This window comes from Suillus bovinus, assembly GCF_016758785.1.
Source record: "Suillus bovinus strain UH-Sbo-P2 chromosome Unknown EDB93scaffold_65, whole genome shotgun sequence".
Taxonomy (NCBI): domain Eukaryota; kingdom Fungi; phylum Basidiomycota; class Agaricomycetes; order Boletales; family Suillaceae; genus Suillus; species Suillus bovinus.
The window spans coordinates 98,075-122,278 of record NW_024542121.1 but is presented as its reverse complement, the minus strand read 5'-3'; the positions used below and the strand labels follow the sequence as shown (position 1 = coordinate 122,278).

General features: G+C 49.3%; 7 protein-coding genes across 7 annotated transcripts; 4 read left to right on the top strand and 3 right to left on the bottom strand.

The window, feature by feature from the left end:
• The first annotated feature begins 645 nt into the window (after window positions 1-645).
• On the top strand, window positions 646-3,961 carry EDB93DRAFT_776528 (Fungalysin metallopeptidase-domain-containing protein). Its single transcript, XM_041457430.1, has 10 exons — window positions 646-1,110; window positions 1,167-1,643; window positions 1,693-2,086; window positions 2,140-2,289; window positions 2,345-2,461; window positions 2,517-2,673; window positions 2,729-2,875; window positions 2,926-3,101; window positions 3,159-3,706; window positions 3,771-3,961. Exons 1-10 carry the CDS (start codon window positions 724-726, stop codon window positions 3,885-3,887), a joined length of 2,670 nt encoding a protein of 889 aa, XP_041304128.1. The 5' UTR covers window positions 646-723; the 3' UTR covers window positions 3,888-3,961.
• Window positions 3,962-5,445: 1,484 nt separating this feature from the next.
• On the top strand, window positions 5,446-7,161 carry EDB93DRAFT_1168487 (uncharacterized protein). Its single transcript, XM_041450269.1, has 2 exons — window positions 5,446-5,990; window positions 6,048-7,161. Exons 1-2 carry the CDS (start codon window positions 5,663-5,665, stop codon window positions 6,899-6,901), a joined length of 1,182 nt encoding a protein of 393 aa, XP_041304127.1. The 5' UTR covers window positions 5,446-5,662; the 3' UTR covers window positions 6,902-7,161.
• An 855-nt stretch (window positions 7,162-8,016) lies between these two features.
• Window positions 8,017-8,652, bottom strand: EDB93DRAFT_1168486 (uncharacterized protein). Its single transcript, XM_041450268.1, has one exon. It carries the CDS (start codon window positions 8,282-8,284, stop codon window positions 8,036-8,038), a length of 249 nt encoding a protein of 82 aa, XP_041304126.1. The 5' UTR covers window positions 8,285-8,652; the 3' UTR covers window positions 8,017-8,035.
• Window positions 8,653-10,518, bottom strand: EDB93DRAFT_1168484 (uncharacterized protein; the record flags this gene model as incomplete). Its single annotated transcript, XM_041450267.1, has 3 exons — window positions 10,312-10,518; window positions 10,161-10,260; window positions 8,653-10,104 (listed from the first exon to the last, which is right to left on the bottom strand). The coding sequence occupies exons 1-3, from the start codon at window positions 10,509-10,511 to the stop codon at window positions 8,656-8,658; spliced, it is 1,749 nt and encodes a 582-aa protein (XP_041304125.1). The 5' UTR covers window positions 10,512-10,518.
• A 2,853-nt stretch (window positions 10,519-13,371) lies between these two features.
• Window positions 13,372-14,423, top strand: EDB93DRAFT_1091491 (Alpha/Beta hydrolase protein; the record flags this gene model as incomplete). Its single annotated transcript, XM_041446363.1, has 3 exons — window positions 13,372-13,426; window positions 13,485-13,588; window positions 13,641-14,423. 3 exons carry the CDS (start codon window positions 13,372-13,374, stop codon window positions 14,421-14,423), a joined length of 942 nt encoding a protein of 313 aa, XP_041304124.1.
• Window positions 14,424-14,576: 153 nt separating this feature from the next.
• On the top strand, window positions 14,577-18,669 carry EDB93DRAFT_1330811 (uncharacterized protein; the record flags this gene model as incomplete). Its single annotated transcript, XM_041455180.1, has 5 exons — window positions 14,577-15,345; window positions 15,383-16,266; window positions 16,332-17,459; window positions 17,510-18,152; window positions 18,209-18,669. 5 exons carry the CDS (start codon window positions 14,577-14,579, stop codon window positions 18,667-18,669), a joined length of 3,885 nt encoding a protein of 1,294 aa, XP_041304123.1.
• Window positions 18,658-23,700, bottom strand: EDB93DRAFT_1168449 (sulfate transporter family-domain-containing protein). Its single transcript, XM_041450266.1, has 21 exons — window positions 23,423-23,700; window positions 22,329-23,314; window positions 22,075-22,150; window positions 21,919-22,000; window positions 21,645-21,756; window positions 21,512-21,587; window positions 21,424-21,462; window positions 21,189-21,364; window positions 20,980-21,129; window positions 20,863-20,920; window positions 20,766-20,812; window positions 20,623-20,710; window positions 20,542-20,574; window positions 20,386-20,486; window positions 20,250-20,337; window positions 20,112-20,200; window positions 19,912-20,061; window positions 19,559-19,861; window positions 19,340-19,507; window positions 18,865-19,290; window positions 18,658-18,809 (listed from the first exon to the last, which is right to left on the bottom strand). The coding sequence occupies exons 1-21, from the start codon at window positions 23,572-23,574 to the stop codon at window positions 18,760-18,762; spliced, it is 3,450 nt and encodes a 1,149-aa protein (XP_041304122.1). The 5' UTR covers window positions 23,575-23,700; the 3' UTR covers window positions 18,658-18,759.
• Window positions 23,701-24,204: the final 504 nt, after the last annotated feature.

The following is a 24,204-nucleotide window of genomic DNA, read 5'->3' as shown; positions in this document are numbered from 1 at the left end:
CGGGTCTTGAATATGAGCTGATGTTGGTGCGCGGAAGGATGCGATATGATATGTAAAAGAGATAGTGAAGGAGTGGGTCGATAAATATACCGTGTCAGGAACCAATTGGAGTGTGATGTCGTGATTTCTGATGGAATTGTTTGATTCGTTATCTCTAATTGGACGGATGAGAACTTGGGCTTGGGCGTTCAGGTTCTGTGAACGAACTCGAGACTCTGTTGATAGGAGAATGAGATGGAATAGATATCTTGTTGAGCCCGCAAATGCACGTTACTGTAGTAAGCGAGAAGGGGGCTCACGAGAAGGACAATAAGAAGGCTGTCTGCTCTCGTCCGGAAGCACGCAGCATTGGAGCAGGATGAGCAAAGCGATAGACGCGTGGCTTTGTGTGGGAATGAGATAGTTTCCTAGGCAGTGAGATAAGTACTTTGAAGTTAGCCCAGTGGTTATTATGCCACGGGGGTTGTAATTCTCACGCCGGATCTCATTGATGTACATGAGGAGGACAGACTTGATCGAGCTCTGTTTTTGATCTGAGCCTTGCAAGCCCAACAACTCCATTTCCGTCTCCTCGAGGCGACTTATCTTGACTCCCCATAATTGGAAGATTACGTGTACAGCCACCGCAACCGGGATTCACCGCGCTTACGTAGACAGTGTTGATATAAACCTGATGCACAAAACGGAAGTCTTAGTGAAACTAAGGACTCCGTCAGCTTTGCAATGCGCGGACTGACAACAGTAACCCTAGCCCTTCTCGGCCTCGCTGCTGCCATACCAGAGCCGCAGCGTCGCAAGTCTCTTTCATTTGGTCCTGTTCTCCCTCATGCCCGTTTCGATAGTAGTGCTCACCAGCCTGTGTCCGCCGCACTCTTCTCTGCTCAAGACAGAGTGCAGGTAGACCCATTTGAGGTAGCCAAGACATTCCTTGACTCTATCGTTGACCTCGACAGCGGTGTCAGCTACGTGATTCGCAGCGATAGCTACACGGATCGTGCTACTGGAGTGGCTCACGTTTATGCGCGCCAAGTCATCCAGGGTGTTCAGGTAGCTGACGGTAATGTCAATTTGAACATCAAGGACGGCGTTGTTTTGAGTTACGGCAATTCGGTGCGTATACCTAACGCCAGTGTCGGGTCAACTTAATAAGCGCTCACTCCACACAGTTTTATCCCGGCCCGGCTCCGGAATCACACACCCGTGGTGCGCACCCCCACGCAGAATACTGCGCACAACTCGACTCCGCTCGTTCCCCCTGGTCAGGTCAGAAACCCCTGGACGGTGCACACCCAGAGCTAGAGCACATACACTCCTCCAACTGTGCTGCCCTCCCTAACATCCACTCTATCCCAACTCCCTCCTTTGATAACCACGTCCCAAGTCCACAAGACGCACCTCGTGCACTTCTTACTTTCCTTCTTGCAGCTGCCCCATCACCCGCTCTCGCACATGACATCCAGACTCATTTCGATGATCATTTGGCGAGCATGACCATGGCTCACATGTCCGGCTTCCTTCCTCACGAGGCTCAGCAACTTACCATCAACGGTGCTCCCGGAACCATTGGCGAGGTCAAGACCTCTGTCGTCTGGGTCCAGGTACCCTCTGAAGACGGCACCGTACATCTCGAGCTCGTACACCGCGTTAGTACTAATCCTCCAGTTTTCTCACCCAATATTGACCATCACACAGTTCGAAGTCGAGATGGAACACAACTGGTATGAGGCCACAGTCTCTGCGTCTCTTCCCCACCGTATTGTGTCCGTCGTGGACTGGGCCAGTGACAGCCCCATGCCTCTTTACTCCCCCGAATCTCACTCCGAGGATGCTCAGCTCCCTCCCCTATCCTCATTCGTCCCTGCAGGCTCAAGCGCCCCTTCCTGCTCCACCAAAAAGGTTGGTGGTCGCTTCAGGAAGGGCAAGGCTGTGGCAGATCTCCGCAAGAGCAAGGCTGCCAAGGAGGGTGTCAAGTGGTCCAGTGGTCCTGCAATTCCTGACTTCCCCAAAGCATATTACAACATCTTCCCGTGGGGCACAAACGACCCTGTTGAGGCTGCCGAAAGGAAGGCGATCAGCGATGCGGATGGTAAGTTTCGATACGTTCCCCCTGTGATCCAAATCTCAATTCGCGCCTCCCAGCACCCACAGATGTCCTTCCCCCCTCTTACGGTCGCGTTCACTCTTCCGAGCTGGGTGACAAGCTCGCAAGTCCGGCAGGGTGGCACGCCCTGCCTTGGGGTGTAGACCCCAGCGCTAGTGAGGACGAGAAGGCTGCACTTCGTGCGCAAGGTTCGTCACACTCTAGCTGACCTTTTCGTGCTCTAAATCTCATACGAAACGGCAGGCGAGTTCTGGCGCACGACAAACACTACGTGGGGCAACAACGTCTTTGCACACGAGAACTGGGAGGGACGTAACTCGTGGATATATAATCGCCGTCCAGAGGGAACGGCCGTGGGTAGTGAGTACTTGCGCAGCTTGTTCTTGTCCTCGTTTTTATGACGCCTGTCTGTTAGACGACGTGAGCATTTTAGCCGTCCACTACAACTACACATACTCTCCGAGCCCGAAGAGCACCGCAGAGGAGAACTTGGTCGATGCACACGCTCACATTGACGCAACGGTGGCGCAACTTTTCTACACGAGCAACATGTACCATGACTTGACCTACCGGTGCGTTCTACTCACGCTCATTTGCTGTTTTCCCATGTGACGAATTGTGACCCAGGTACGGCTTCACCGAAGAGGCTGGGAACTTCCAGCAGTACAACTTTGGGCGCGGCGGTGAGGAATCGGATGCTGTGATTACGAATGCACAGGACGGAAGTGGGTTTAACAATGCCAATTTCATGACGCCTCCCGATGGCCAGAACGGGTGGGTTGTTTTCCTTCCTTACTCTGATCAATATTTATTTCGTGAACCAGCAAATGCCGAATGTACCTCTGGAATACCGCTAATCCGTACCGCGATGGTGACATGGAAGCTGGCATCGTGATCCACGAGCTTTCTCATGGTCTCAGCACGCGCTTGACTGGTGGCCCCAAGAACAGTGGATGTCTTGGCTGGGGTGAGGCTGGTGGTATGGGAGAGGGCTGGGGTGGTAAGTCTCTTCAGTGTTGATTGGACTCCTGACAATCAACGAGCTCACCGTTTCCAGACTTCCTCGCCACGACAATTCGCAGAACTGCCATCTATGAGGACTACCCCATGGGCGCATGGGCTGCGAACCGCCCAGGAGGTATCCGGAACTACCCGTACAGTCTTGACAAGACAGTGAACCCAAGCACGTACAAGACCCTCGACAAGCCAGGATACTGGGGCGTGCACGCAATCGGGGAGGTCTGGGCGCAGATCCTATGGGTCGTCGAGCAAAGGCTGATCGCCAAGCACGGGTTCATAGATGACCTGTTCCCTCCTCCACATGATGCTGACTTTGCCGACTACGCTGCTTTCTACCGCGCCGATAAGCCTTTCGTCCCGAAGCATGGTAACTCGCTATGGGTACAGCTCGTGTTGAACGGGATGAAGCTTCAGCCATGTAGCCCGTCTTTCTTTGATGCACGTGATGCGATCGTGCAGGCTGATCAGGTACTTACGGGTGGGGAGAACTTCTGTGATATCTGGACAGGCTTTGCCGAGCGCGGGTTGGGTATTGACGCTACCGTTAAGGGGCGTACACCGTGGGGTGGAGGCGTTAGGGAGGATGTAAGTTTATTTCGCTGAGTTGCCTTTTTGGTGGGATGCGTGCTGACGCACGGTCACTTTGTAGGGTTACAAAGTCCCCGTTGCATGTCAAAGCGATGATGCACCTGAACCCTCGCCTGAGCCAATCCCCGATGACCCAGAGGATGACTGCGGTGTATTTGGGTGTTGGTGGAAGCTGTGAGCGTGGGCGAGAAGCTTTCGATGTCTCAAGTATCATGATTGGTATCCATATACACGATTGGAGACGCACGGCTAGATGATGGTGATATCCAGACTCTGGATAGAATATATATCCGTATCCTGCTCCCAGGTAATCATGCGTTATTTTTTATTTTGGCTTGAGATATTTTGGTTTTTGCCGCGGTTGCGCATAGTTTTGTATGATAGTGATAATTGATAAGATATAATGCATCATGCTTGGTATTAGTTCAGTAAGGCGAGCTGAGGCTGTTCCACGTGAGAGGCTGCAGGGAAGTAGAGACGAGGAAAGATGCGGCAGTAGACGTAATAATATACCCATGTTTCGAGGGCGCAAACATGTATGTAACTCGCTCCAGACCAGGGGTACCATGAACGGGGACCTGAAGGCTGAAGTTCAGCTATTCGGCTGATGCACTTATACCACTTGGTAGTATATATTCAAGCTTAAGCTTGGCAAGTCTGGGACCTAGCTAAGTACTGGCCAGCTGATGTGCTACACATGACATGACATGATATGCCATAGCTCACAGCCTGAGGGCTTGAGGACTGGTCACGCTTTTACACAGGACAGAGTCAGTGCGCGCAAACTGCGCGGGTTGTTTAGTGCATATAAATAGACATTCTCTCTTTGCCGTCGTTGTCAGCGCTTCATCTTCATGAGCGTGAGTGATGATTGATGATCTTACGACTCGTGATTCTAAACAACCTTCTAGATCATCGTCAAGTGAAAAATGGGGAGCGAGCCCTCGGGCACGGAGCATAATCGACAAATTGATAATCGGGCCGACTTGTGCAGAGGCCTGCGGAGAAGTTTGGAGTCGTTTCCGCAGTCACGGTTTCTCCAACTTGAACTTCTCCCCAGAATTCGGGTTCGGGACATGATTCCGACTCTAGAAGCAACATAAGAATTAATGAGCCGCAGCAGGAGTGAGAGTCCGATGGAGCGGCTGGGATGGGGGTGAGCTATGACTAAAATTGAATACGTTACGTTGTATCTGACTAGAAGAAGCCTTCTTATGAAAGATGGGGCAGCCGCCGCATCTCCAAGTTATGATGGGAGGGCGCCGCCGTCACGCCAGAAGCGACTTTGTTCGACTTGAAACATGTTGGAGACACTGCTATTTGAACGTTTTGGCAGGTGTCTTTCGCGTACGAACCGGGTCAGCGACAGGTGTTCACCCTGACAAGCCTGTATGTGTTGACAAATTTGATGTGACAAAGCCGCTAGTATCAAGCAGATATAATGCCGCATCGAAGGACAACGTACGGGCGTTTACAGAAACTCAGTGAGATGATGTATTTTTCCGGCGTGCCCGAGCGGGCGAGCCCCTTGTTTTGCGTGCGTTCGGGTCTCCCACAATTTCTAGCTCCATAGGGATACACATTCGTAGTAAGAGGCATTGTTCAAACTCTGATACTGAAAGTTCGCTTGCCGTAACAAAGTTTCGATACTGCGCTCACCAGTGCTAGATATTTTCATGATGAGGTCCTACGAGTCTCATGCATATCCGCCTACGTGACATGGACATTTGTGTGACGGCGCCGACTGTACCGGAAGCACGTTCTACTGATCGGGTCAAACCGAAGCCAGATTTGGCAGCTTTAATATTCCCACGAGCTTGTTGTAAATTCCCTTTCGAGAAACCCATTCCATTTCAACCCAATAGGACTCCTGTGGGACTAGTGCCCCAATGTAGATTCTTTCGGTTCGCTCACTATCCTGTGCAGATTGAAAGCACAAATGGGTCATATAAAATGGAACAACACCCGCTATCCCTTTTCATTAAGGTCAATCTCTGTCCTATCCCTTTCACCATGCGAGACCTCCCCATCGAAATCATCAATGCTGTCGTCGAGAATGTCTCTTCCTTGACTGATCTTCTTCAGTTACGCTCTTTAAACAAGGCGTATCGAGAGCTCGTCACCCCCATCGCATTCACCAAACTTCACGTGAAAAACAGCATCCAGAGTGCACAAAATTTACAGCAGATCATCGCTGCCGCCAACCTTGCTCCTCATGTTCGGGAAGTCGTTTATGACTCTCGTGACAATGAATGTTTTCAATTCCCCCCGGAAAACATTGGTGAGTTCCGTTTCCTCTTGTTTACGTGTAGGAGCTGATTGTGGCACGTTCCTGCAGAAATCGAGGATATGTTTGAAGTCGCTGAGCTTGAAGAAGCCTTGACCGAGGCTTTCTGCGCCCTCGATTCATTCCCCAGACTTGAACGCGTCGTCGCCAGTTTCTGGCCGACATTTGTCTCCCAGTCTGGGAAGGAAATCCACGAGAACCCGTTCTGGTTTACGAGCCGGCAGCTCACAGTTATTCATTCTATATATCACGCCATGAAGAAATCTCGCATGTCTTCCCTTTCTCTCAACAACGTGGTCATGATGCCCCCTTCATGCTATGACTTTGTCTCTACCCTCACAAACTCACCCCTGTCCCATCTTTCGCTCTCTGTCGTGCCAAACGCCGATATTAGTGCCTGGTCGGGATCAAAGGAGATCAACGGATCGCTTGGCGCATTGTTGCCCCTTTCCAACGCCACACTCAAGTCGCTTGAGCTGCGCAGCCCCCAGGGGCCATACCACAGCCTCGAAACCAAGCTTTCTTCATTCCATTATCCGTCGCTCGAATCGCTCGTACTCGAAAACATTGTATTTGATCAGACACCCTCTCCTGATGGCCTCGAAGAATTTGTGATCCGTCAAAAGAGTCGCTTGCGTCATCTGGAGCTGCAATCATGCGCAAGCTATGTATCAAACCCATCGACTGATGCCAGGCTGTGGTCGAGCATCTGGCAACGATGGATGGCTGAGCTCACGAGCTTGAGAGAGCTTGTGGTGGACGACGACAGTGGATATGTTGTGCTCGACGCTGACTGGGGCTACGTGACTTACAAGTCTGTCAGCACCACAGTAGTGGAGGACGACTCGTCGAGCTTGCAGATGTTCCAGGATGCAATAGTATCCACTTGTAGCATAAACGTGTAGTTGTATCATTGATGTATTTGTTTCATTTGGGCTGTTTCGGACATGTATACCATTTGCATAGGACCTACGAGCAACGTTTGATTCCGCGGAAGTAATCCTACGTTACGCCAGCAAGAATGTACGTTTGAAGACTGTCTGATTATCTTTCCCAAGGCTGCGGCACTCCCACAGGACTTTTGTTTCATCAAAAACGTGTTCTCATCTCCGTTTCATCTTTGTCAAAAATATGGAACTTTTCTTTCCTTTTTCTGACATACGAGCTGTCACGTGAGGTTGAGGCTGTGCTACTGTCTATTATAATTAAAAGTCCCGTTTCATTCTCAGGGCACCATATTCATTCATTCATCTTGACGTGTCATGTTAAACCACAATTAATAAGTAGAAACTTGCTGACAAGCAGGTCATTTACATAAATTATAGATATATGAAGGTGCGCGTCGGGTGTCACCCCCCAATAAACTTTAAATCCTTCAGGGCCCCCTACAGACACTTTTAATTGCCTTTCCAGGACCACTCACACCGACGGCGTGGTATACGCAGGCTCCGTCGTCCCTGCAAGTGCCGTCCGATAGTACGACCAGCGGCTCCTAAACCTCCACGAATCCCTCATGTTACATATTTCAAAATAAACCACACCTCCATGTTTCAACTCGATCAATTAGTCCGACAGACAGCAAATCACGTTCAACATATATTTGAAATAATACCCCCCAAAAATAAAGTTTGGATGCGACGGGAAAAGGTACCGGTCGGTGCTATTCTTGTGCTTTTACAGATTCTTCTTCCTACTTATTTGGGTTTTTCGTCGTTATCGTGTAATTTTGGAAATTGTTTTTTTTTTCGATGGGTCCGCCTATACGGGAAATCGACCATTGCTATTCGAAATCGCTTTCCTGACATCACGAGTTCGTGCAATGTATCATGTACATTCCTAAGCCACGTGGGGGGTGTCATCACCGCGACTGCGCTCTACACGTGTTCACTGTTGAGCTTGCTCCGGACTGCACATGATACAAAGAACGGGAAGACGAAGTCAATCAGATTGATCTTATCGCACGCCTTCAACCCGATCAACGCGTGGTATATCGATTTCAGCGAAGATCGGCAAGGGTCACATGTCACAGTCAGTTTTGATCAAACTCCGCTAGTTCTGCATACACGTGACGTAGCTTTACAAACTTTTAGTTGTACATGTACATAAACGTGCCCCCCGGGGCCATAAACTTTGCAGTGTCCACATCCCTGCATCCGAAGTTCACGTTCCAATGAACAAACGTAAAATAAGCGGTCAACACTGTTTATGTGGATAGTTAGTGTTAAGTATACGCAATATGTGTATGAGAGATGGACAGAGATCAAGATTAAGGAGATGCCAATCTGCATAATAGTATACAATTCCGGCTTTTGGAGAAAATACGATAGCTGCTATACTCTAGGGGGAGGGGGGGCGCGCAGGGAAGGAGCCAAAGGAGGAAGGGAAAGCAGCATGTCGTACCAGACGCAAAGGAAAGCAAAATAATAAATGATTCTGAAAAATAATAGGCGTCGACTGTGTTATGAGTCAGAAGCTCATACAAGAGGGAAATGAAATTGGGGATATAAACAATAGTCGACCAATAAGCATATTTTTTTTTACTTTTTCTGCCATGTATCCAGATAGGGTCGCCAGACAGCGAGGGGTATCCAACAGCCAATAGAAATATTCGATAAATCACGTGCAACCTACGTTCGAATCATTTTTGAACGAGGGTGTTTCATTGTTGCGCGACCATGATAGGGACAGGTTCAGCCGAGACAGCAGGATAGCTGATCTGTACTTGTGCTTGTAGAGCCTGCTGCTGGCGCAAGTACTGCTGTTGTGCGGACGAGTAAAACATTTGTTGCTGATATTGCTGAGCATACGTCGAGGTCATGTGTCCGCTTACCGGTGCCGGTGTAGAGGTTCCGCTCGTTACAGGTGTCGAATGCCGTGAGCTTGCATTGCTACTCCGTCCATGGGCATGTTGTAGACATTCGTGCTGTCCACTGGCAAGGAGAGCCAAGCCGACTGTACCATGGTCACCCGAATGCTGGTAGTGATACCGCAAACCGTTCATGTTCTTGTATCGGCGCTGGCAGTCACTGACGCCACAAGCAAAGGGCCGAAGTCTGCGCTCTGCCTCCCGTTCGACTTCGCGCATGTCACCTTCTGTAATGCCCTGACCATCCCCAGCAGCCTCACGGGCGGACCGCTTGCTGGCCAGTAGTGCTTGTACTTGCTCGAGGTCTTTGGGCGGCGCAAAGTTACAGCTGCCGTGAGTCATGTGATATTTGAGCCCATTAGCTTGTTTGTAGCTCTTATTGCAATTTGGCTTCGGACACCGGAAGGGCTTCGATAATAGTAATGATGACGCAGGGCGGGAGAGCGTGGTACTGGCACGCTGATTGGCTTGCTGTGATGTGAAAACTTTGGGAGAAGCAGGGGAATCCGAGGATGCCGAGGAATGAGGTGCAGCCGCGGGAGGCGCGGGACGACGCGAGGCGCTTGCTGGAGATGGCACGCGAGAGGCTGAAGGGGTGGTGACAGGGGTATTGCACGTGGAGAATACCACAGCTGGAGGAAGACAACCGTAGGGACTACCCGGCTCACTGACAGGTGTGACAGGTGCGTGAACATCATCGCTACCGGTTGGAGAAGGAACGGTGCCAGGCATCGAGGATGAGTAGTCGGAGTAACCAGCGTAGACATTGAACGCATCAGGGGCATTTGACACATTCGGAAGACCATTTCGAGACGGTGGGAACGCCGAGCCGTGCACAGAGCGGGAAGGAACCACGGTTGTCGTATCAAAAGCAGACACGGGAAGATGCGGTGAGGCAGGTTTCGACTGTCCAAAGTGGTTGAACGAATGGGTAGGGTGCGACGATAGCGGAGTGCTGAGGGGAGTGTCAGGGGGCGTTGGCGCGTTTGATATACTGCCCTGATCAACATCAAGTTCCATGTCATCAGGATCAAAACCGCCTTGGTTGTAGGATTGATGGTGTTGTTGAAGGTCTGAGAAGTAGGACGCATTCACGTTATGAACAGGTTGGGGTAGAGAAGGGACGACTGGGAACTGAGGGTGACCAAATGGGTCAAGCACGACAACATGTATCTCCTCGAAGTGCTGTAGCAGAGCATGTAGATCATCTAACTGTAAGCCACAGCATGTGTAGTTGCGACACTACAAGGGTGTTACCATGAGACTGGCACAAACTACTCTTAAACACCAAAACTCACCAATTCGTCCTCCTTGTCGAAGGCACCGAGAGCGTTCAGAATTGAACCACGGTCGCTATCGATAGAAGACGACAACTTGGCACACTTGAATTCGTTAGGACTACATAATGAAAGTTAGCACCTTGACATGGTAAATGAAGTATCAACTGACTCCAATGGACCCAGAAGTTGACCAGGGGAACAACCGGGATAGAAACGGCTTCCAAATGAGCCAGCACGCCACGATATTGGTGAGCCTATAAAGTAAGACTTGGCACTAGTACTGTTGTTACCAGTGAATGAACCAGATGCCATGTGGAAATCAGGATGATTAGGAGACTGGAAAGCAATAGGTTGGGAGGTAGTGGCCATGGCTACGAACGGTAAGATAGAAGTTGGGATTTGTGTATACTACAGATGAGGGCGGCCTACAACTGGTGAAAGAGATATTATGATGATAAACCGGTGAAGTAGTGATGTGGTGTAAGGATTGTGCGAGTTGGGCGAGGAAGAGAGGGTACTATCGGGTGACTATCGGACAAGCCTATTTAACTTGAAATCACGTTGAGTCAAATGCGGATCATCCGTTCACCATGATTACATAACCACTTTCCTTTTTAATCCGATCAATCAGAATCTCGGCCACCACCCGCCGGACGGCCTCAATTGGTGCCGACCAGCCCTGTCTCGGTCATATCCACCCGCTCCTCGAGCTCGAGTTCGTTTATCCCTTCTCCGCGACCCATACACTTCGACACCGCAGTCACTTCAACTACTCAGCAGATTCAGACCTTGACAAATTACCATCAATTAACCCCGGAACTTGGCTTTCAGCTACGTGCCACGAATAAATTATATCTCGATCATGACAATCATTGGCGACTCCCATCAAGACGTTCATGGCTACCTTTTCGCACTGTTATTACCACTACAAACCGCGTTGGCGGTTGAGTCAAGCCTTATTACTATCTGTTACTACTGACTACACGAGGCCTTAAGCGTCTCTGTGACTCATAACCTCAATTATGTAGTTTTTCACTTGCTCGATTCGTTGCCGTCCAGATCTCTACATTTATGTTCAAGGCTTCACTCCACGCTCGCATGCACTACTTCATGCCTCTGAACTCAAACCCTGAGATGACATCCTTGAATCGGGGCCGAATGGTGGCAGACCGGCGCATTCACACTATCATGATACATCTCCCACTCATCTGTGGCGATTGTCGATAACCCCTCTCCAAACGCACTCGCCCAATGACGGTACTACAATTACTTTCATCCTGACCCCCGGCCACGTTCCAGAGTTACCAATGAGGTTCCTCAGCTTTTTTATACGGCGATCTGTGTATTCGAAGCCTCGATGCATTACTTGTATGTCCCTGCTCGCATCCGGTTTTGGGTAATTCTCTGAGCTACCCCATTACACAACGCACAGCGCCTTATGGCCCTGACTTACTACATCCAAAAGCTCTCGAGAGACAAAGATTACGGAATAGTATATCGTAACATACTGAAGGTTGTTTTCGCCTCACCAAGACTTTTAGTCATGATTCAGCAAGCCGCAAACCGTCACATTTTACGATGGAAAACATACCTATGGACGCGACTCGTGTCTACTAACCATCTTGATCTTTGCTGATCAGATTGCACGCTCAGATCTCGCGTGACATTCTCGCGTGACATAACATCATGTCGTTGCTCTTCGTAAGTGCACCTTCTATCTATTTGAGCTACGCCTATTATGTGCTGGTCCTTCAGGTTTGTACCATTCATGCAATCCAGCGGATCATCCACAGATCTTGTTATAGACCACCCGTTGTGATCAACTTCATCAGCATCTGTGGAACGGATGTTCTGAAGGCACTGGTACAGTGTAGAATTCATGTCCGCATGTCCATGTGCTCCATGGAGCCTTGCTTATTGTGAGTTTACCATCCGCCAAATCTCCATGAACTTTCCCCTTTTCCCCACTTCCATCAGAAGCAATTTCGGAACCGTAACCGTGTTCGAAGTGCTCCGCTCTAATAACCATCAGCCTAGCTCGTTCACTGATCTTAACTTGTAAGTTATTAGAACCTGTCTTCGAGTGACCTATTTTTGTGTACAACTCTGCGGGGCATATCAACCGTCCTCCTTATTGATTGCTGTGTCGTCATCGCCATGCACCTCTCACTTGGAGATTTTGGGAATCGTTACTCTCGGAAGCATGTATAACCGCGATAGAAGCGTCCGAGGAGTCACCGAGCAGGCGATGGGGATGTGTTGCAGCTTGGGAAGGTCTTAATAGGTGGAGCCTAAGTGACAAGCAAGATAAGGCTCCGATGGGCACGCAGAAACTTTGTTATCCAGGATTTCTCATTGTCACCGTACCTTGCCCGTCGACATCATACTTGGGATTTAGGCCAATCCACAAGAACGACTTTAAGACGAGTCTGATATCTATATAACGCTAGTAGGTTGTGTAGAACATACTCTAAGATGGCGAACGCGAACGCGAACAGGTTCCAATTTAACGATACTAGGGGCGTTCAAAATAAGGCACATACGAGAATCATGAGATCTTACGTTGCCATCAATGAACGTACGACTAGAGTGTGGTCCGATGAAGAGCCTGCTTTAACAGTTTGGTTAGATCGAGGAAGGTGTCTTCATATGATCGTAAACTCGATAAGCCTCGGACTCCAAGAACCCCGCCTTCGAGACGGATGTCGGATTTGCCCAGTTGGTGCGCCGCTCCGAATTTCGAAGTGTCGAGTAAACTTCTACCGTTCGGCCATGGTGTCACTGCTCGGCCTCGGATTCCCTCGACCTCCTGCACTGCACCGTGACTAGGCTATACACTGCGGCAGCTTCACTCCACTACTGCGGTGCCGGTAATCGTCTTTCGAAGCCTGAATGAAAGATCTCCGCAGCGCTCGGTATGCGGTGAGATAAAATGCATCATGGGAACCTTTTGGAAAGTGAGTATGAGGTGGAGCGCTAGCGTAGGTCACATGATATGGTTTCATGCTTAGTCTTACCTGTCATTTCAATTACGTGGAGCCATACTGAACTTGAAATTTTATTAGTCCAGCTTTCTTGATTCTACTAGTTTGCCATGGTGAAACGTGTCCGATCCAGACCTCGTCAATGCCTGAGCGCAGCTGAGCGCTGATCTGTTACTAGTGTGGATGACCAAATATAACTTACCCTAGTTAAAATATCTTCACACTCCCTCGTTGTCGACCTCACCATGGAGGTAATCTCAAAGTTTGTGGAAACTGGTGTTGCGGCCATTAACTTGAGAAGTGCGTCTTCCACTTCTTAGTATATCATAGCTTCCTTCACAGCCGACTTGCTTTTCAGCTCTAGCAGCGTTCGTACCTATCTTAGATGAAAGAAAGGCAGATATAGAGAAGATTGAGCGCAAGTCATTTGTATATGATGACAAGCGCAGCTCCAGAAATGAGGTTTGTCGCAGATCGAATCTGATACCATGCTCCTGACCCCACGCTATGCAAGCTTGACGTCTATTACCCACTAAACTCGACTCTGACTAAGAGTGGGAAGACACCGATCCTATTTTTCGTCTATGGCGGTGGATACAACAGTGGCTCAAAGCAATTTCCTGAACCATTTTCTATGGGATACCGCGCGCTTGGATCTTTCTTTGCACAACACGGCTTCATCACCATCATTCCGGACTACAGACTTGTCCCGGAGGTCAAGTTCCCGGCTTCATCCGAGGACATTCGTGATGCGGTCAATTGGGTTTGCGCCAATGTCGACGTCATCGGCGCACCCTCGATACCTGCGCCTGATGTAGATGCTATATTTATCATGGGCCACTCAGCGGGTGACGTGCATACGAAAGTGTTGAGCCTTTATCCACCGGTATCGAGTACCGTACATCCTCGTCTTAAAGGCGTCATTTGGTCTGGTGGTAGTTGGTTCATCGTTGACGAGAAGAAAAGATTTAGGATCGAAGTTCCCGCAGCGCAATATCTTGGTTCTCAGGAGCAACAGAGAGAGAGGGAGCCTAGGGCTCTGTGGAATGCTCTATCCGATGAACAGATCAAGGACCACCCTGATATTCTCCTTGTCAGGGCGGAGCGAGAGCCTGACTGGCTGTTGCTATCGTGGGAGGAGATACTACCGGACATCGAGAAGCGGCGTGGAGAGGCGCCCCAGATGATCATTGGCAAAGGACACAATCACATCAGTCCTAACTGGGCTTTGTGTTCTGGTCAAGGAGAAGAATGGGGAGAAGATGTTGTGAAATGGATGAAAGCTAGAATTAACTAGCCTCTATTTCCAATTTTGAATCAGAAGTCCTGCGTCGAACTTGTATGATGGTACATACGTGATGGCAATTGTTTGGATATGTCAATTTCACGTGACTAGCAAGACGCGTATTCTGCATTCACCACTTCCAGTTTCAACGACAACATTCATGCAATGTCGCACCCCTGGCCGAAGCGCCATGCCTCTCGTTCTCCTGCTCCAAGCATTACACCAACTTCCCCTGCGCATCGCTTTCTTCCACCGTCCCACTATGCAGCTGCAGCGGGCGTTCCTTACAACGCAACCCGAAGCCGTGCTCACGAATCGCGCCCTCCTCAACCATATACCTCGAGCACTCCGCCGCTACCCTCTCGATCCTCTCTTGCTTCTGCTTCCGATTCGCACTCTCTTCATGTCGATTACTCTACCAATTTTAGGTCTAAACGCAGAAGTCAAGTAGGAGATCTGGGGCTTATGGAAGCGCACCTGCTACCTTCTCTAAAGGACACGATCGATCGCATGACAAGGCCATCATCACAGCTCGGAATGCCGTCTCCATTGCCCAATGAGAACCCACAATTGGATCATCGATCTAACATTGGTCAGTATCATTCAAATCCCCCGCCCAAGCTCGCAAGGACTCCTCAACCTACCTCCACTTTGTCCGAATATTCGAGAGATACGACTCACAAACTTCCGGTAGCACAGTCGGAAGGTCCTCCACGTCCCTCGCGCAGTGCTTTGAGACAGAAACCGAAGCCTATTTTAAAAGCTCAGCCCCACGCTCCTACAATGATTCCATCTGATCGACCTTCCGATAGAACTTCTGAGGTACCTCGACCCGTCGGCTTGGTGCGCAGCGGAAAACCGGACTGGCCTCCTCCCATGGGGGGCATCTCGCCGAGGCCGCCTTTGCCCTACAAACAGAAAAATCAACCATTTCGTCAGCCTTCAATTACGACTAACATCGGCCCTGGTAGAAGAACGGAAAGAGCTCGCGCTCGCACAGACCCTGGTGCATCCCATAACCCTGGCGCCTTTACCTAGCTCATTGGCTACTCCTCAACCAAAAAAATATCGATCAAATATTCCTCGACGTGTCGCACCACCACTGCTACGACACGCTCCACGAGAGAGCTCCCAAGACAGCCTGACTGACGCGGAACCACGAACTAGCTCAAGTCTCCGAGGTCAGAAACTAGCCGGCAATGATTTTGTCTTTCCATCTTCCAGTTCAGAGAGCGATGGGACCCCTGTCATGTTCGCAAAGGGACGCCTCTTGGCTTCTAAGGCGCCTGAGAAGAAAAAAGAACGTTTTGGCCTCGGTTTTGGATTCGCAGACTATGGAGCAAAACTTCGAGGCATGTTTGTCGACAATTCAGCTCGTTCCATACTTTCAACCACCAGCGAAGGCGAGAGCGCTGGAAATGACGATGGCAATATCCAGGACAACGAGAGTATTTTCTCTGACCATGCGGATCAAGGCAGGGAGCGAGGCGACTCCACAATTTCAGATCGATATTCCCTGAGTAGTGCGGGATCAAGTTACGCGGCTTCTGAAACGATGGCTGATTGTGACGAATCCTGTGATCGACGCAAAAGAGAGCTTCTTGGGCTAGTCGATGGACTGAAGCCCAGTTCTCAAGATCATCCAACTCGAAGCGAAGAGAGCGAGTACTTTGGCGAGGAAGGGCTCGCAATTGGTGGCTCTAGCGATTCCATCCATATCCCGAACTCATCTTCCTGGGATGAATCGAGCAAGAGGGAGAGTGATTCTGGCTCGGAGTATTCTTTTAACGACGAAAATGACGAAGGCCTCCGATCGTCTACCCCTAGAGATGGTCGTTCTCATCCTCACTCTAAGGTAGACAGGGCCTCCAAAGACAACCAACCAAGCAACCGATGGCGTTTTGATGAGCGAAACGGCAGGTGATTCTAACCATAGCAACGAGCTTTGAGGCTAACAGAATGACTGTATCAGTGAAGAACTCAGGATTATCAGTTGAACGGCCATCCTCAGGGCACCCCCTACTCTCTCCACGCCGTTCTGTTCATTCAAGCTACTTAAACTCACAAACATCGCATCCATCACCGCAGAATACGCCTAACATCAACATTGGCGGTCAACGATACTCCTCAGAGTTTACGCGCATGATGGTCACTTCAGACGAGGCTGCAGTGCGCGAACGCCAGGCGTTTGGACTTTCTACGTCATTTTCTGGCTCTGCTTCTGATGAACCCTGCCTCACGCATGCCGACAGTGACATGTCGTCCATCGCCGGAAATACATGGCAATTCGAGTGTGAAGATGATGGCGTACATACTGGTTCGCTCCTCAATAGATTGGCGACGCAGGAGTTCGAATGCTCCATGAACGCTCAACTCACACAAAGTGACTTGTCCTATACATCATCTGAATCATCAGTCTCTGCCGCATCGATGTCATCGGTCGCTCACGAATTCTTGCATTCGGATCGGACGAACGCGCCCCGGGATCATCGATGTCGTTCTTCTGCAGATATCTTTTCGTCTTGGGAAGACTTTCGTCGGTATGTTTTGGAACAATTCGGTGAGGTAGAGGTACGACGACAAGAGATTGTCTGGAAACTAGCGGAGTCAGAGGAAACTTTCGTAATCAACCTGCAGAACATGGTGCAGCTCTTCATCCTTCCCCTACGCGTCCGAAATACGAAAGTCTGGGTATCTGGCGTTCCAGACGATGTCTCGAGGCTGTTTGACTGGTTAGAAGACATTGTACACCTCCATACAAAACTATCCGCCAGTCTCATCGGTCTTCGGGATGTGCACAACGCCGACCTGCAGTGCGTCGGGGAAATCCTTCGATCTTTCATGGCAAAGCTTGAGATATATCAGCCTTATCTGGTAAAGCTAGAGTTTGTCGCAACCAGAATCGAACATCTTGTCGCTCAGGAAAAAAGTGATATCGGGGATTTTATCAAGCTACAAGAGCGCTCTTCCTCCTGCCAGGGATGGTCATTGGAGAAATATTTGGTCGAACCTGTTCAGAGGCTCTCCCAATACCCTGACTTTTTTCATGTGAGTCGGTGTGCCTGTCGACTTCTCATGACTGAAACCAGATCATCTAGCGGCTCTGGCACGCAACCCCAAAGTCTCATCCCGACTATCTATCAACACTATCTGTTCTTCACTCTGCTAAACTTACGATCCGTGTTCTCAGCGAAGTCAAAGATCGGGAGGACGAATACGAGTTTGTGAAAGACATGTTCTCACGTATAACGAACGTTCCCTCCCAACTTCCTTGCCGTAACAGGCGTCTGTTGATGCACGGTCCTGTTGCATGTGCTAGGGTAGAAAACGACGACGATTTACCGATTATGCGCCCTTCCACCAACGTGCATGGTTTTCCAGAGCCACTGAAAAGCCCATCTTCGGATTCGCGTAACGAAAGACTCTCGAATGCGCTGAAAGGTTGGCGTGGGCGTAGTGGGTCAGTGCAGTCTACAGCCTCGACGGCAGTGTCGCTACAATCCTTTCGTACTGCTCCATCATCATTCGACTTTCGATCTGAGCCACAAGCGGGGCCCATAAATAGCCCGTTGCTTCGCGTCGAGTCTCCGGCTGTTGACGTTCAGTTATTCGTTTTCACGGACTTGATCATGATGGCCTCCGCCACTATTCATGACGATGAGTCCAAGCGTAGTTCTGCAAATTTGTGCATACTCGACAACTTTGGTCTCTCAAGAATCCTTTCTGTGACAGACGAGACAGGTAAGGACCTCGAAAAACAGTCACTTACAGAGCTGACACTTACGTGATCTAATCAGATAGAAGATCATCCATCTCACTAGATTTAATCCCACTGACTGCTGAGGAGCTCGAGAGAGGACATGCAAATTCAAAAGGACGAGTCTTAACCGTGTCGTTGTCGCATGGCACTTCTCGATCTTCTGTATCGGAGGCGTCTATGCAATGCGCTGTTCTGAAGGAATGGTTGGTACCACTGAGACAATGTTGTCAGCACGCCCTGAGGTCATTGTCTTCGCCATCCACGAAGAGCCACCTGGCTCATGCGTCGAAAGAATCCGAGATCAGTCAATCAGTCTTGTCCATTCTAGCATCAGGGTTGCCATTTCCTAAAAGTCCTTCCATGCAGTTATATGGTGTCGAATTAGGACAAGCAGGGGATGCTGAGCAACAGGAAAGGGAAGAACGCGGGTGGTGGTCGCTGCGGTTCCACGAGGTCTTGCGAGAAATACAAGGACGAGAAGTGGCACTTCTTCGATAACACTTTTGGTCATATTTGCATTCGTGTATTTGCTCTGCATATCTGTGAGTTGTAATATATGTACGTTTTACTTCCGGTATATATACAGTTTTATCTTGTTGCTAAGGCAGCAAGAAGGATGTCGGTGTCGACTTTTGCAGCTGAAATAAGCAGAGTAAGCTTATGCCCTGGATGAGGATTTAAGCCACTACTTACATTTGAGTACAAGTTGCACGAAAATCTGTGCAAGATGAGGACACTCTGCCTCCAATCGACGCATGTTTTCGAGAGAGAGCTTCCACAATACCGCCTGCTTTTCTACAACTACGCGTGCATTCCGCGGCATGCCCGACAAAGCAGAAAGCTCGCCCGCAAGAGTACCCGACACCATTGACTCCTCAATGACGGGGCTGTGCTCTGCAAACTTGTATGATGCCCGCAAGATGCCTGACTCGATGATATACAGGCCATCGGGGATATCATTATTCTCCCATAGGACAAAACCGTCTGGGAATGTGAATCGTTCAAAGTACGGAGCGATCTCTTTGAACGTGTTCTGGTCTACGTCGTGATACGACGAGAACGCATTGAGAAGGGTGTTATATGGCTCAGAAGAATTCTCCGAATCCTTATCGAGAAATTCTGCTGAAACGATGAGAATTAGTTCTGTTAGGCAAGACGTGAAACTGACCGCCAGCAATCGTGCGCTCTCCAACATCACGAAGTTGCATTTGCCTCGGAGATCCCGTCAAACCATCGTCAAAGGAAAGGCTGGTATCTCGGCGACCAGGAAGCGTTATTGGAGTTGTCCATGACTTCTGAGCTCTGAACCATGCCCGCAGATACGCATTTTCGGTCCCTGCAAACAACTTCAGCAATCAAATTTGCAACATAAAGATGTAAAACTCACATTCCATCGCATCATTCAACGTCTCAAAGACCTCGACTGATGGCTCTTGGAGGATTCCGACACAGCTCAGCGCCTTACCGCAGGGACTGTCGGCAGTAACGCCACAAAACACCAACACCACGCCCTTTGCATCGAGTAAGCGCTGCACACGCACAAAAGCTTCTGCGGCAGACATGTCCACTCCTACTACAAGGGACAAGTCGACGACGACGAAGCGGACGGGATTTTGTTCCCAGGTAGCGTCCTCAACAATGTTTTTCAAAGTCTCTTCGACATAGGCGATAGTACCAAAGAAAAGGAATCCTGGATGCCGACAATTAATAATGCTACAACACGAAAAAGATTTCACGTGCCTTGAAGACGAAGCACCCTTGTCTGCTTTGACACCTCTCGAATGTACGCCCTATGTGCAGCAGGCCGTCTTACTGTGGAAATTGCCGACTCTCCAGCATAGCATGCGCGTATGCTCCTTCTCTGCGAATTCTGTACCACGAAGAAGAAACCTATCCAAAACCATGAGCACAAGTCTACTCTGAAAATGTGACATACTCACAGCTGACGACAATGCCAAACAAAACACCAATGACAAAGTCCCAAGCCGTCATCGTAACCATGATGCTGACTATCGTGATATACTCCATCCTAATGTGCGTTTATGAGCTGGATATCACACCAATGTGCAAAAGCTGACCTGCTAACACGGTGTCGTGTATCCCACAATGCCTCCTTGACGAGGTCGATGCCGAGCACAAAGATTAGGGCGCTGACAACCATGATGGCTATTCAAATTATCAGAAAAGTGAGGCTTTGGACATGATGCCACATACGAATATACGCTATGGGTCCTGTACCTATAATTAGTAGGATAAACGTAGCGACCGCAAGCAAGAAGCCGGCAATACGGGTCCCGCCGCCCACTCGGTAAAATCTGACGAATCGGCATGTGAGCTATCTTACACTACAGCGAATGGAAGTTTGCTTACAGTAAGGTGTTCACGTATACAAGATAATTTGGCCTGCAATGTGTGAACAATTATTGGCGAATGTTAGAGAAACCCGCTTACACCGTGCCTAAAACCCCAGCAAGTAAATTCGAATACCCATGTCCCAAAAGCTCTTTGTTAGTATCAATGTCTTCATCAAGGGACACCGCTGCAAATATGTTGACGCTCTATTCATCAAACATCCAGATTAAAACAGGACGTACATAACGCAGGAACGTTCAAAGGTGGGTGCAATATATTAAAAAACAGCCTAAAATAAAACATTAGCGAGGCCAACAACACAAATGATGGAATACGTGCAATGCAAATTGTATCGGCAGTGTTGTCCATAGGGGCGTAAATTGAATCAATCCAAGATCTGCTCGCGTTCACAAGGAATGAGTCCTGGTTTCATCTAACCAACGGAAATTTTCCCACCGAGATACGAATAAAATCCATACCACCTGTCCTCTCCCCCACCAGTTCCCTCAGCCATATCAAAAAGCCAGCCGTCCCTCCTCAGTGCACCAAGATCAAGCCGCGCAGCTGCAACGACTATATAAAATACAATCGGTATGATCATGAAATCTGAGACGTTCATGCATGAAGTGAGCGAACAATGCTCAGGTCAGTAAACTGGGACGTACAGATAGGGAACACAAGCTGATGTTTCCATCGCATTGTGATAAACCTTAGAAGCACTGCCAGGACAAGGGGAGGAACCCATTGCGAAAGGGCGTGTGTATTGAGAATGAAGTACCGGAGGGTCTCCAGCGTTGGCGGATCGAGTGCATCGGACGGGAGGCGCGTGCTTACTGTGAGGCTGTTTTACATTGAAATTCGTTCGATATAGTTCACCGCGATAACTGAATTGGAACACACCCTGTAAGAATCAGGAAAACGCCAACCCCTCCAATACATCTGTGCGGGACGTCAGTGCCGAAGCTCACCAAGTCAGTAAATGGCTCACCCAACAAGAATATGCCGCGGAAAGAACCCAATGAGTCCGCCCAAACGCAAATAGCCAAGGAGAAAAAAGGCCAGCCCTACGCAAATCGCACGCGTTGATGATCACCTGACAACTAAACCTAAATGCGACCTACCAGTGAGTACGGACGAAAGGGCAAACGCCGTTATTGTCGTGGCAATGATCTCTTTCGGATACTCGTCTCCGATATCATGTGCTATAGTGGACGCAAGAATGTGGAAGAAGGGCTACCATCGAAAAGGAAACTATCAGAGAAAGTTCGAGAGTGTGCAAATCCGGGGTGGCAGAAGCGATCAAAGAAGTAAACAAGCAGGTACAAGCAAGGTCGACACGTGCGAATGCAAGGGAAATAGACGGAATCCAATCAAATGCAAATGAAACGCACGTACCACAACCTCAATCATCATACTGCCATTAGCACCCGCAAAGCTGCTCCCTCCAAAGCAATACACGAGTTGTGCAACTACTGTGCTGTTTGCCGACAAATGTCACATATAGGAAATCCTGATCAGGAGCAATGGTTTTCAACGATAGAGACGACGTACGAAACAAAAAACATCGACACCCCCATCCCACCTAATCCAGCAAAGACACCAAATGCAGGAAAAATTATCATTCCATCTGCAGTGACATGGTTAGCAGCGGATCCATGATGATCGGAGATCAAGAAGTATCAGCAGCACAAATATAGTTCATATTATGTATTAGGAGGTCATGCGATAGGCGCCAAGGGTTTCGAAGGTACCATCAGATCGCAAGAAATAAAGCGCGAAAGAGGATAGTCATCAGAACGGCTTACATGAAACTCCATCAAGGACGTTGAGTAACGTGCCCAAGAGTACAGCAGGCAAGCTTTTCAACACGGCACGCACGAGTTCTTGGGGGTCAATATTATGTGTCTCGCCTATAAACCTATGCATGATGCTTGAGAAACGTTTTGAGGTCATTGAGCGCTTCCAGGGCGCTGAGGCATGACCATTAATGCCAGGTAAAAGACCATGTGGAGGAGGAAGCAGTGGGGTAGTTTCTGTGGCCGGAGAAGAAACAAAACGTAAAACTTCAGGGCGAACGTTGGTGGTTGCCAGAAGGGTGCGATCTGCAGAAGTATGGTTAACCGTGGAAACAGCCTGCTCTGGGTCTGCTAATGAATTGAACGAATTGAAGTATTGCGGCCTGTCAGTCTTGTGCGTCAGAGTTGGACTTGGCGAGCCCGAGGTCGCCCCATCAGCATGTCTGGAGAGCAAAACCGAGAGTGCTGAAGCCTGAGGTGCAACAGTAGAATAAGACATGTCTCTCCTGCGAGGAGTTGCCATGCCAGACAGCAGATCGCGGTGGGCAGTTTGGGAGGAGTCTATAGTGGAAGCTGAAGCTGAGAGATCAGAGCCCTGAACTGAGGAGTGTGAGCTCCCTTTTGTATATTGTGAGGAGGGCGCAAACGATGTGGATAACGGAATATTTGGGAGAGACCCTGGTGCAACGTGCGTGAGCAGGTTATGACCAGATGGAAATATGAATGATTCGCGTGAAGGCGTGTTCTCTTCCGTAAGCTCAGACGGGAAAGGTAGCCGTTGGGCTTCCTTTCGACCGTGGGTCGAGGGAGAAGGCGAACGTGCAATGTGTGCGGTCGGAGACAGGTTCTGCATCACGGGGGGCATCACAGGAGAGGGTGAGCCCCTGGAAGGAGAGAACATCATATTGGAGAGCTCGAGGGTGCTTGCGCGGATGTCGTTTTGAGAGTGGGGTGTAATAGACATGAAGGAAACGTAGCTCCTAGGTTGAAGTAGTCTGCAATTGAATTTTGACAAGTTAGGAGATTGAATGCGTATAGAAGCATGATGGGCAGGTGACCACATTTCGACTACATTATAACGTATTATGTTGTTATTGACTTACCCGGCTCTGTGCAAAGGGGAATCATCTTGCGGTGGTGAAACTGTGTGTATAATTTCGTGCTTTGTCGCGTCATTCGCATGCTCAGGTCCTCCAAGGCTTCGCGAAGAAGAAGCTGATACGTCGCTACCGGGATTTCCGGTCATAAAGGACATAAACACACGGATGTTAGACCGCAGATGATGGATTCGAGGTCTGGGTCTGTTGTCAGGATGAAGCGACTCTGAATGGATTATGGAATGTTTTGTAAATATTTTATCATTACTTACTACAGCGTAGCAGTCTGAGTCCAGATTTACATAATTAATTTAATTAACATGGCCAACCGACCGCTCCCACCATAGTGGGATAAACCGGAATGTTCCGTCATAGGGGGGTACCCGCGCGATGACCTAGCAAGCTCCAAGCTCATGACTGGAATCCATTGTTGACATTGGGTACCTCATGGGTACTTGCGAGATGACCTAGGTGGTAACCAGCACCTCATGAGTCATGACTCGGAAATCATTGACACATTATGTATAAAGGAGAGCACCTGACAGGTCGGTTGTACGGCTCATCACCGCTACGGTACTGCAATACCATACACAGATGTCACCTTTAAGGTTGTACAACGGGCAGTGCCGGGGAAGCGATCTAGCCAAGATGACACGCCACTGATCATCATCATCATCTCTTTTAATGGGGACTCGGAGACCATTGTAATTTGTGAGTCAGTCTCGCCTTCAATATTACGCGCGTACGCCCTCGTGCAGCTGCTAGATTCATTCAACAGAAGCTCAGAA

What these genes read in the sequence shown, in the direction of transcription:
- EDB93DRAFT_1168449 (XM_041450266.1), bottom strand. Translation starts at nt 23,574, where the DNA reads ATGTCCTTTATGACCGGAAATCCCGGTAGCGACGTATCAGCTTCTTCT. An exon ending in ACACGACACCGTGTTAGCAG is followed by an intron (nt 20,201 to 20,249) that starts GTCAGCTTTTGC and finishes AACGCACATTAG; the next exon opens with GATGGAGTATATCACGATAG. An exon ending in GTTGAATGATGCGATGGAAT is followed by an intron (nt 19,508 to 19,558) that starts GTGAGTTTTACA and finishes AGTTGTTTGCAG; the next exon opens with GGACCGAAAATGCGTATCTG.
- EDB93DRAFT_776528 (XM_041457430.1), top strand. Translation starts at nt 724, where the DNA reads ATGCGCGGACTGACAACAGTAACCCTAGCCCTTCTCGGCCTCGCTGCT. An exon ending in ATCTCGAGCTCGTACACCGC is followed by an intron (nt 1,644 to 1,692) that starts GTTAGTACTAAT and finishes ACCATCACACAG; the next exon opens with TTCGAAGTCGAGATGGAACA. An exon ending in GGCGATCAGCGATGCGGATG is followed by an intron (nt 2,087 to 2,139) that starts GTAAGTTTCGAT and finishes CGCGCCTCCCAG; the next exon opens with CACCCACAGATGTCCTTCCC.
- EDB93DRAFT_1168487 (XM_041450269.1), top strand. Translation starts at nt 5,663, where the DNA reads ATGGAACAACACCCGCTATCCCTTTTCATTAAGGTCAATCTCTGTCCT. An exon ending in ATTCCCCCCGGAAAACATTG is followed by an intron (nt 5,991 to 6,047) that starts GTGAGTTCCGTT and finishes ACGTTCCTGCAG; the next exon opens with AAATCGAGGATATGTTTGAA.
- EDB93DRAFT_1168486 (XM_041450268.1), bottom strand. Translation starts at nt 8,284, where the DNA reads ATGCAGATTGGCATCTCCTTAATCTTGATCTCTGTCCATCTCTCATAC.